Here is a 12,776-nt window from a genome sequence, read left to right as displayed (position 1 = left end):
TGGGTCGTGGCAAGGAACATTATTGAGCTAGGGGTATAAAGGGATATGTATTCTTTAGATTATTTACGCCATTATTGAGCTAGTGGTATAAACAGTATTTTGTGTGACTGTCAATATGCGGTATTTCCATATGGCTGCTCATTTGACAGCGAAGGAGCACCATACCATCTTTTTTTAGCCTGTGTTGTGCTTAATTACCTCCCAAGTCACTTGCCAGGAAAGCCAGAGACTTTGTAATGGGTCTCATGATGTTGAAAATAGGCTTCTCCTTCCTCCTCCTTGTTTCCGTCCATGTCGACCATGCGATGAGCTGCACCCATGACCAAATCGACCATCGCTGCTCCACAACTGGCAATTACACAGTTGGGAGCGTGTATGAGCTGAACATGGAGTCCGTCTTCTCCACCTTGACAAAAAATGCTCCTCCCTTTGGTTTTTCCAACGTCACAGTGGGCCAAGGATCGGAGACAGTTTATGGCCTGGTTCAGTGCAGGGGCGATGTTGATCAGCAGGACTGCAAGGCGTGCATCTTCAATTCCATCATACAAATTGTTGAATACTACCCCAACACAATGGATGCCATCATATGGTATCAAAAATGTCAGCTGTGCTACTCCAACACTGATTTCTTTGTTCAGCTAAACATGGATGATTTTGGTTGTTGGCATTGGACAAGTGGTAAAGTAATGGACAGTAAAGAGTTCAACGAGAAGTTGGGCCATCTGCTGAAGGATCTAACTTCTCTAGCAACATCACCAACAGAGCCAGCTTCAAAGTTAATGTTTGCCACGGGCAACATTCCGTACACCGATCTGTAGATGATATACGGGCTGGTGCAGTGCACTGGGGATACCAGCCTTGTTGATTGCAAGCAGTGTTTGGATACCACCAGGTCCCAGATCCCAACGACCCCCACCAAATTCAAGCCCTCCGTCAAATGGTGAATCTGACACTATGCCATGCTAGTCTCTCTCTTTTTGTCTCTTTTTCACTTTCTTTTGTATAACAAGAGCACTTTATACTTGCATGTTGGGTTCTTTGTACCGAAACGGTGTCTGTGAGAGGCTTTGCACACCAGTGGTGTCTCCTTTGTGGGTGAAGAGGCAGCAGCAACACAAGGTAGTCTTTGATGGCTGGAAATCTAGAATTGAAAATATATTTTTGGAAATATATTTCCTGGAAAAATGGAATGAGAATTTTTTTTTTGGATTTCTATTTTGATGTGTGCATGATGACTGAGAAATAAATTTCCAGAAATTTATTTTTTAGTTTGATGAAATAGAGATATCTTTCCAAGTTTAGAAAGAAAAAAGTGATGAAGGAAGAAGTGAGGCGAAGGAAGAAGTGAATGAGGGAGGAAGAAGGAAGCCAGGGAGGAAGAAGGGAGGTGGAGAAAAAAGGGAAGGACGGAGGAGGAAGAAGGGAAGGAGGGAGGAGGACGAAGGAGGGAGCGAGGGAGGAAGAATGGAGGTGGAGGAAAAAGGTAAGGAGGGAGCGAGGGAGGAAGAAGGGAGGTGGAGGAAAAAGGTAAGGAGGGAGGAGGAAGAAGGGAGGAAGAAGGGAAGGAGGGAGGAGGAAGAAGGGAGGAAGAAGGGAAGGAGGGAGGAGGAAGAAGGGAGGCAGAGGGAGGAGGAGGAGAGCGAGGGAGGAACCGCACGAGGGAGGAAGAGGCGTAATGGTCAAAAAAAATTTTCGAAAAAAATTTTCTATCTCTCAGCTGGAAAAATTTTTCGGGAAATATATTTCTGTTTCCAGCCCCAACGGTCCAAAATTTTTTTCTATGTTTGATAAACTACAAAAAAATTTTAAAATTTGAAATAAATTTCCTGTGCTACAGTGAATTTCCAGTGTATTAAACATTACCCAAGTGAAAGGAAGAATCGAAAGAAGAAAAAAAAGCAGAACCTTAGATAGGTTATTTACAGGTTTGCTCCTGGGAGGTGCTGGCTAGGGTAATTTTACCATTAGTGTTAAGTTGAAATTAGCTGGGCTTTTATAGACCACCTCCTAGGGTTTTCCGATGCCCAACAACGGTTATGGCTAGAGAGATTTGGTTGGTTTTCTTATTTAATCTCATAACTGCAAGTGAGCTCTCTTGCAGTTACAAGATGTAAAGATAGGACTTAGGGCCACTATCCAACATCTCTCACTTGGCCATGAGACCGTCAAATTGCTTCCACTATTTGTGGGTTTTCTTAATCCTTAATTACGTGGTTTTCCATAATTGGTTTGCTCATCGTAACTTGAATTTTGTTCAAGGATTTTAACGAGGTTTTCTATTCAATGGTTTTTTCATCACAATCTTTCAAACATATCTTAGCCTCATACGGACTACATGTTTGGCAAATAAATCATTAGGAATTTCTTTTGTAAAAATGCTAGCAATCATATGAATTTATCTTTTGTTTCATTCATATATTTGAAAGCACTTAACTGCCTTAAAATAAGGTCAACCTGGACTTTCTTAATGTATAATGACAAGCCAAATTAGGAAGCTTGTATCAAGTCCAGCACACAAACTAATATACTTGAGAGCAAATGATATATTTTCCTTGTATTGTTTTTCATAATTACTTAACTCCTTTAACAACAAAAGTTCCAAAACATTCATTCTAAACAGATGCAATACATATTCATGTTGCAATAATAATATTCAAACATGTTTAACAATAGTTATGAGGTTTTCTTCAAAAGGTTTTATCATCATAACATATTAAAACTTAGTTTCATGTGGACCACAAGTTTTACATATAAAACATCAAGAACTCTCTTGATAAAAATGCTAGCAAGCATGTAAGCACTTTGAAATATACATGAGTATTCTCTTCTTGTTCAGTCAATGAAATCAACCTGTATACTTGTCAACCATCTCATAAAGAGGCAAACTAGAATGTTAATATCGAATGACCAGACCAACTAGGAAGCTTGCAACAATACTTAAATATGATGTAACATGTATTAGCTTTCTAGCAAAGCAAAGGGTATATTGAAGTGTGCTCCCACTTTTCAAATGTTTACATAGTCATCTACTTGATTAACAATATGCCTAATCTTTATTATGACTATTTAAAAGAATGAACAATTAATTCAGAGTCTATCATACAAGTACTTTTCATGTTGTACAGTCTTCATCAATATACTCTTTCATAGAAAGAATTTCATTTAACTCATCATTCATATAATAATTTTCATGAACAAATATTTAAATCATAACAAGCAAACAAATTGCTTACTGTTATGTCAGACTTATCAAGTATTTAATAATGTTCAAAACATAGTTGCACTACTAAATACATATAACAACAATTCAAGTATTGTCATTTATAACTTAATTATCAATGTCTGAAGAATAGAGAAGTTGGACTCAGTTGGTTGTTTCCTTAACTGATCCATAAATAAATCCATAATATGATCATTGAGATCACTAATAAGTTTTAGTCGGTTCATTACCAAACTGATTTCTTAGTCGGTTCATTGCTTGACTGCTTATTAACATATCCAATCGATCAGACTTGATCATCAAAAGAATCATTATATTTATACTATAGGAATAAACTCATGCATAAAAACATAATATACCATACATTTATTTGGGCATTTAATACATGTGTATTGCAAACATATTCTTTAATTTCTAGATCTTTATTCGCCATGGATTCTAATATTCAAGGATCTCAATGTGGATATAGTTCGTGTGGATTTCACTAAATTCATGAGTGTTATCTTATGCTTCATGCAAATATTGAACAAACAAATTATTTCTTAAACAAAAACTTACTTAGTAACATACTAGTATAGTTGGATCCACAAATGAACAAATAACATAATATATTTGGATCTAACATAAACAAGATATGGATGTTTAACCATATATCCATAAATATATTCAAATCTGAATCAAGGCTGTATGCATGGTGAATTTTAAGCAATAAATAGATCCAATCCCAAATGCTATATAGATATAAAGATATAGATTATATTAGCATCGATCCAAACTAGTAATATCCACAATACAACTAATATGAATTTAAAACGCATGATCCATTGAAATATTATACAATACGGTTCAACAACCATATGGATCAATGCTAACCCATATCTCCTTTTAAAAAATCAAGTTATTATCTACTAGCACTTTAGTGCTATAAAGCTTCAAATAAACACATTCTTGCTAGTATGAATTTTAGTTCAAGAGTGTTATATTACATCTCTTGACATTGTATTAAAAACAAAATTCATTTTTCTAAGAAAGAGAAACAAATAAAATTTTATTCAATAATTCTCTAGAATGATTTTTGGATCTAGTATGGCAATAAATATCACAATATGATCAGATCCAAAAGGTAAACATGATAACATGCATTGAAATCAATGTAAAAAGGATATGAATTTTTTTTTTATATATCCAAACAAGTCAACTTAGATCTTAATCTAAACTTTATATAATGTGGATTTCACCAGTTCAAATATAGAAATTCAGATCATATCAACATTAATCCAAACACAACAATGAGAAAAAGGTAAAAAATATCTCATCCCCAAAAAAAAATATAATTCTCTTAAGTCACGCCAAAGATTATGACGCAAATATAAATTCATACCAACTAACCATCTCTGATAAGAGCAAATAAAATTTCATGTACTAGAACTTTAGTATGACAAATATTTAAATAAAAATATTTTATTATTATAGATTTCATCATGTGTAAGAGTGCCACCTTACAACTGCAGGCAAAAGGCAAACATGATGATATATTGGATTCAATATAAGTACAGATATTTGGAGCCAAGGATCCAAACAAGTTAACCTGAACCCAAATCTATCCTGAAGAAAGCACAATGCTATATGAATCTCACCATGTCTAAAAGTATTGATTTACACCTCTTAACATATCAACATCCAATAATATAATCATTTCCTTTAACTAGGATAAACATACTCAAATATAATCTTTGTTGAGAGAATATTCTTTCATAAAACGCAGAAAAAATTCATCTTTTAGCACTCTAATGCTATTCACATTGAATATGTACTTTTTTTTTAATTCGATAAAATAATTAGATAAAAAACAATGCATATCATAATATGTTCAGATCCAATATAACCAAGATATAGATCCTGAACAACAACTCAAATCAAATCATGCTCCAAAAGAGTGCAACGTTTACTGTGAGCTCCAAATTCAACGGCTAAATGAATATAAAAGTTCTGGTCATATTTAATATCAATATGGACCCAAAATGACGACGAATATATGAAAAACATGCATGGTAACATATATTTGAGCCAATATAATCAGGATATGGATTTTTAACCAATATCCAAAAAAAATCAGATCTGAATATGTGATGATCCAAACTGAATACAAATATGGATCTTAGGTAACGATTAGATCCAAAGCAAAAAAATCCAAATGGTTATCTAGATTCAGATCATATCAATTTAGATCCAAACATAATGATATAAAAAATAGAATTAATATGTATTTAAACAAAGAAAGAAGATCCAAATTCAAAAATACAATGTGAACATGGTTCAACGTAATATCCATTATAAAAAAAAAATTAGTTAGTGTGAGAACCACAAGGTTTTATACCATCTTTAGGTCATGCACACACAAAATAATAAGGTTGCTTAAGCATACAAATATGTTAACCATTTTTCGGTCTTGGCCAATTCTGAGGCTCCCACTTTAGAAGTCATTTTTAAGTTTCTATTTTAAAGTCAAGATGAGAACCACAAAGAGGAACTAGCAATCTCTTGACATCAACAAAATTTTTGAAACACCACTTAGAAGTAAGGAGATTTCATTTTTAAATTTTAGAACATGAATTTCCTCCTTTATTTTCAAAACTATACTTGTGACCATCTTATAACAATTTCAATAAGTCTGATGGTATCTATACCTAATTATATATAAAAACATGGTTTTCTTCTGAACCCCACTGTGGATGGGTAAGGAAAAAATTCATTGTGGATGGGTAAGGAAACTTTTGGTTTGATGGGATGTGAACAATGGAAGAAGCCATAGGTGAGACCTTCCTTTACCAGGCTCTGATGCCATATAGAAAAATAAAGATAGCAGAAAAAATTCTTTTTTTTTTCATCAACTTTGCTATGTGCTCAGGTGTCCCTTATAAACCGAGCAGGGGAATACACGTGTTAAAATTTCTAACATGATAATTACAATTTACAATCTGGTAAAGTTGAATAACCAATTCTGCACATTAGCACTTTACACACTTCATGCCTGGGTGGTTCTAGAAACTGATAAGCCAGCACTTCTCACACAATCAACATAGTGGATGGTTCACGCACGATCAACATAGTGGGTGGTCCTAGAAACTGATCAGCCAGCACTGTTAGCAGAATTATAGGGATTGCCTCTATTTGTTAGGAAGGTGAATCCAATCACCACCTTTCCTTTATCACTGTTTCCATATCATTTGTTTCCTTTTTCATCAAAGGAACAGTTATGAGAATTCTGCGTGATTCTCTTACCATAATATGGTCTGGCCTGTACTCTACAAATTGAGGATTCATCCTCCCTATCTTGGATCACAGAAAATAAAATGAGAGCTCCGTTATTCCCATGGACGTAGGCATCACAATGCCAAACCACGTATATGCTTGAGTGTTTTCTATGCTCTTCCATTCTAGTTTCATGTTTTTAACATGGTATCAGAGAGCTGGTAGTTGTTGAGAGGGAGTCTTTGATGTCATTGTTCCGAAGTGCTGTGGGAGGAGGCATTCAAAACTGGGACTGCAAAAAAACCGTCCCATTGCTCTTTTTGCAAGCGGCGTTGATTCCTCTGACGACATCAAACTGTCGGACGAGAGGAAAGCAATCCCAGCGATTTGTCGGAAGAGGCAAAGTGATCCCCTTCTTGCTGATTTTTGAGTGGGAAAAGCTTTGCCTCTCCCTCACACAGAGCTTCACCCGATCCTCTGCTCCTTTCTCTCGTTCGAACGACAGTGAAGCTTCCACTGGGTTTTTTTTTTCAGCAACCCAAAACCAGAGAGGGTCGGTTCTATCTCCCGTCGATCCCCTCCTTGCTGTTTCACGTGCGGGAATAGCTTCTTCCTCTGTCACAAGAAATTCACTTTGTCTAGCCAAAACTCGCTCTTACAATACTTGGCATACAGTTGGTTTTGTCTCAATAATTTCATTACTATCGCGAGATGTACCACATGCTTTGCTTCACACTCTCACTCTCAGTACACTAGTACATCGTCAATAAACACTATAACGAATCGATCTAAATACTCATGAAATATCTGATTCATTAGATCCATAAAAGCTACTATAAAAACACAACCATTTTGGACTAACATAAGACTTTAAAACTCAATATTCACAACAAATCAAAACACAATTCTCTAACTGGCTTAGATGACATTTACTCTGCTTGTGATCGACATTGGCATTGGACAAGAACTCTAGACGTTGTGCTCTGATACCAAAGTTGTCACGACCCAACTTTTGACACCAAAATTTTTTTCTTTAATATAAATAGCGGAAGCAACATTGAGTCATGACCAAAACATAAACAAATGCACTGTATTAAAATAAAACATTTCGACCCAAACAACTAAAATAAACACAAGTCCCTAAAACTGACACAGTGTCCAGAATGTCAATGCTCGTCCATCACAAAACTGAGGTCGTCACTCCAAAGCCAAAATCTATCAAGGACGACCTGTAGAGATAGAAAGAAGGGTCAGAATTCCTGGGTATGGAGAAAATCCAGTCACGAATGGAACATGGCCCATTAAAATAATATTTTACTTTTGCAAAACAAATATCTTCAAATCTTAGCACATATTGGAGTTACGTCACATTAACAGAAACAAAACGAGGTGTGCACAACCTCCAAAATTTCGTAGGCTTCCAACCGTGGTTCTCCAACAATGTCATGGTCATCGTGCTGAGCAACAAAAATCCCCGTGGGCACTCATGGGCAGAACAGAACATCTCTTCACCAAGCGATCCAACGGATCGAGGGTACCTGCAGTGAAGCCTCCTGAGATATCCCAGATCGCCGCTGCAGCAGCATGGTCTCTCTAGAAACTTGGGTGGAGAGACCAGGAGACGTCTCGCTCCCAAACAGAAACAGAACAGAATCCCGGGCCCTTTTGCCACCCAATACCCTGCGGGCCCTCCAGTACAGACAGAGGAGTGTGCGTCAACAGTGAGCTCAAGTGCACCACTACCTCTCGGGACGAAACCAAACACTGAGCAAAATAGAAAGCTCGCACTCGCACAAACCATCGCACAAAGTCCACGTTTCGCCTTCGAATTTCAAAAGTGAGGGTTTGCCAATGCTAGACATAGTCTAGTACCTCTCACAGAAACCGCCCTCAGGCTCGGTTTCCCAAACAGAATAATTCAGCCATTTTAAGTCTTAATTTAATCGCACCAGAACAAGATCGATAAGACATGCAACGGTATAGAGCATATCGCATCCATACTAAACACAAAAATAACTATTTCAAAACAAGGGGGTTCAACACCCTTTTCCTGAAATTTAAATAATACAAAAGGTATCACAGAGCAATAATGCATAAAATTATGGTTTTTCCATCGAAATTGCAAACAAATTTATAAAAACCCTCTTTTGGCAATTTTAAGAATTCAAAGGGTACTGATTCACAATTTCGAAAGAGTTCTTTGGTTCTTATAGAAAATAACTTTTGCGGACCCCTTTTTGAAGATGTTTTTAGCAAAAACGTTGCGGTATGAATGCTTAAAAATTATAACAGCCTTTTCGTAAATTTCAAAAATATGGTGGACCCTCTTTGTAATTTTTCATCATTGATATAAATTTGTCCAAACGTTCGTTTTTTCTCATTTCACGCTTGGTTTTCTCTCTCTTCGAGGGCGCTCCTTCCTTGCGTCCTGGTTTCATCCGACGGTGGTTTCTCCACCGTCTTCAGCAACCCAACACCAGCACAAGGGAGATCTTCCCGTCTCGCTCAAGATCCAGCGTTAGGGGGACCCATCCTCCTCTCTGGCCTTCCTCTGAGTGTAGCAAGATGAGCGGAGGGGACTCCGACCGGCGACGTGTTCAGCCGCCACCACTTCCTCCTTTGCTCTCGTTTCTCCACTCTTGTTTTTTTTTTTTCAGTCCTACAATCGTGAGAACGAGGACCTCCAAGCTTCAACGGCATCCTCACAGTCTCTCTCTGGCTGCGGCTGCGAAGAACCGACAGGAGGAGCTCAGCGTCATGTTCCCTATTTTCCCCAAATCGCCTCTGCAACCAGCGTGAGAATGATAGTTTTCTTTTTTTTTTTTCTCTCCAGTGGACAGAGTCTGCTTGTCGATGGAGTTGGGGTAATTCCTTCCCTCATCCTTGTTTGCTGTTTTTGGGTTTACCCCAATTCGAACAGAGCAGGCCTTTCCTCTGTGGACCTCGTTTTGGACGGCTTTCTTGTTCTTGTATTGCAAAGTCTTTCCATTTCAGTTTTGTCTCATACGTTCTAAGGTCAGACCCTCCTTGAGGGTTGATGTTTTCATTTCTATCTCAAATATGCATGCTCTGTCTTAGGGTCGGATGAAATCTTGGTTTCTCACAGATGAACTAGAACTAACGCATACAACTTAACGCATGAACCCGAGGGTTTTAAAACTTCAACTATGATTTACTGGCCTTGCACTTTACATTTGTATCACACAAGCTTTATTTCAAAAAGAAAATCAGAGATAACTCTTATTAAGAACATTGGGCATCAAAACACCTCAGGCGTGGAGTCACATCTAGGCATATAAATACATAAATCTACATGTATATGTATCTATACCACATCCGAAAATACAGGCTTCATGCTACATTCATGGCAGAAAATCCCCATACCTTTCAAATCCAAGCTAAACTTTCAGCCGCAGTCTTCTTGCGCTTCCGGTTCCCTCACAACAGCCACCAATCTCTACCTCAACTAGAAGGAGGGCAAAGATGAGGACGTCCCTCACTCTCTCTTTCTTGAATCCTCTCGTTGCAGGACTCTCGTCGATGGCTGTAGCAATAACAGATGTTTATCTTTCATCCTCTCTCAAGTAAAGGAATCAAATTGACAGTTACAACCTCATCCCTATCTTTTCCATAATTATCTCCTTTATGCTCAAATTGACAGTTTCATTTATCATTTAAATCTACCGTTTAGAATTTCCTGCCCATATCAACGTTTTCCATAATTAAGGAAAAGGAAAGAAAATCGTGGGCATTACATTCAGCGCGTAGTTTGAGCTGCCGATGCAAGACCAGGTGGGGCTTTCAGCCATGTTGACTAGCCTCAGAGGAAGGAGAAAGGCAATTAAGAAAATGAGACTGCAGCTTTTTCTCCACATTGCCTCACCACTGTGCGATTGATGCTAGAATTCTTCTGCGTACAATTGGGAAACAATGGAGGAGGAGGAAATAGGAAGCATGCAGTATATACAAGGAAATTTGAGTTGGTTGTTTCTTCCTCGTATGTTCTCTGCTCAGCATCCTTCAATCCTCCATGTACGGTGCATCTGAACAATTGAAATTCAGGCCTGGACCAAAAAGTTTAATTAATCTTGTGACGTCCATTTGTGACGACCAGATCATCGCGCAACTTTCAGAAGCCTCCTTTCAGAACTCCAACTCTAATTTGCCCATTGGGTTTCCCATTCATATTTTTATCCTTAATTCACTTACTAACAAGGTCATAGATGTACTCTTCTGCTGTATATCATTCAATGTGCCGGCTATGACATCAGGCAATTAATTGTGTTCTGTACCCGAGAAATGTAATGTTAGACACAATTTCACGGCCAGTGCCTTGTTGCCTATTTTGATGCCACACAAATAGTATATAATAAATGCCCCATTCAAAATAATTAATAGAGGAATTGGCATGTTATTGGGACAGCATGATCCCATAGCAAAGGCAACCATGGCAGCACACATGCAGAAGTTAATTGGTTCCCATGATTAAGCACATTCTTGTTTTGATATGGATTCTTTGCAGCACTGTGGAGGATCCCTCTTTGTTTGTGCGGAGACAATCAAGCAAAGTTTATGATTCTGCTCATATATGTTGTTGATCTCATTTGAACAGGTAGTTATCCAACCTTACTAAGTTCATTAGTGACAACTCTGGGAACATGCTTTGGAATTAAGAATATGGGGCAGCTCCAATATTCCTTAGGAATTCAAGTTGATCAAGATGACACCGGAATGTTCCTGAACCAACAAAAATATGCACAGGATTTGCTTTCACGACTGACTGAAGATGATGGACTAAAAAAAAGACCCTTGCCGAGTCCAACTTAGCTCCTTTTCCAGATGTAAACAATTACCGAAGCGTGGGTGGAGGCTCATGACCTGAGATTTCTTATGCAGGCTGCACTACTACTAGGTGCTCAACATCAGTACATTTACTAGTAGCAATTATAATTTGTGGACCTCAAAGAAGCAACCAAGTGTGGCACAGTCAAGTATATGGCTTTCAAGAATTTGGCCTCCTCAATGCAAAGATTCTGGCTCAGCCTCTTGTGATGGAGGCGTAATTTTAAATTCTTGAAAAGAAAGTTAGATTTAAGGGCGTTAATGTCTGATCAATCAATTAACTAAACTATAAAGCACCATTACGTAATTAAACTAACTTAGGTGGAACCAACACGAGGTCAAACCTTCAACCTTCATTGATACACGTCTCTTTGTATTTATGGGTCTCAGGTGCATGTTAAGGGCCGTTTGGATGACACCTTGTAAAAATCTTGTTCTTTTGAAAACCTGGTCTGCATATTTGAATGACAATACAAAAACTAAGATTTCGTTTTTTTTTAAAACCTGGTCTTTGTTATCCAAGTAGAAACTTGGTTTTGGAGGGTGGTTGTAGAAAACCGGCTCAGCTGAATACTAAATGGCAGTTATATGACAGTTATACACAATAAAAAAAATATGATTATTGCAATTATATATATTTAAGGAAAAGAGAAGAGAAGATTATGTAAAAGAGGGTTTTCATCTGCAGTAAAAAGTCATGTGGAAAATTACTGGCAGTTAAAAGATAGACTAACATCATACGCATCAGCCGGACATAATTTCTCAATACATGTAAAGGGTTTTCAAGCTTCTAACCAGTAAGTAGGAAAATGCGTGGACTTATGAAAAGATAAAGACAAACAAAATACTGGAAATTCTTTTCCAGACTAGAAAATTATAGAGAGGAAGCCTTCAAATACTCAACTCATGTACAAGACAGTAACATAGGGCCTGGCTCCCCTTCATATTTTTAGAAATTCAAGTAGAAATTTTAGTTTAACCCATATAAAATTTTAAAAAAATTTATATTTTGGCCTCTATAAAAGTTTTAAAACTATTATTCGGTCCCTGCAATGAAAAATTCCTAACTCCGCCTCTGCATACCTGCCGCAAGGTAGAAGATGAAAAAAAGCCTGCCAACATGAGTCACTTGTATATACTCTAAATGGAAAAGAACCAAAAATGCTCTATATGCAAATGCTTATGAAGAGCGACCTAGTGTATGTTAATGAAAAAAGGCACTTTCCTAACACTCTGAAAAATCTCTACAAGCTCAAACAACCTTGACTAAGATGAATGAGATTTTCGGACTTCTACCAAGAGATTATATACCAGAGAGTCAACCTCTTTGGTTCATTTAATAAATGGTGGAGCCATATTGTAGCTGGTGTGGGCAATTAGCCTACTAAATCTACTTTATTTACAAATAGAAACTTCATTGAATTTTAATTTTTTACAAATCAGTGCTCCTTAAAGTTTAAAA

General features: G+C 37.3%; 1 protein-coding gene across 1 annotated transcript; it reads left to right on the top strand.

Annotated features, from left to right (window-relative positions):
• The first annotated feature begins 236 nt into the window (after positions 1-236).
• On the top strand, positions 237-818 carry LOC116263655 (cysteine-rich repeat secretory protein 38-like). Its single transcript, XM_031643386.1, has one exon. It carries the CDS (start codon positions 237-239, stop codon positions 816-818), a length of 582 nt encoding a protein of 193 aa, XP_031499246.1.
• The last annotated feature ends 11,958 nt before the right edge of the window (positions 819-12,776 follow it).

Source organism: Nymphaea colorata, chromosome 11 (genome assembly GCF_008831285.2).
Source record: "Nymphaea colorata isolate Beijing-Zhang1983 chromosome 11, ASM883128v2, whole genome shotgun sequence".
Lineage (NCBI taxonomy): Eukaryota > Viridiplantae > Streptophyta > Magnoliopsida > Nymphaeales > Nymphaeaceae > Nymphaea > Nymphaea colorata.
Note: the sequence above shows the minus strand (reverse complement) of the source record. Positions and strands in the feature narration are given on the sequence as shown.

Bases quoted from the DNA above. Each gene is read 5' to 3' on its own strand.
- LOC116263655 (XM_031643386.1), top strand. From the start codon at position 237: ATGGGTCTCATGATGTTGAAAATAGGCTTCTCCTTCCTCCTCCTTGTT.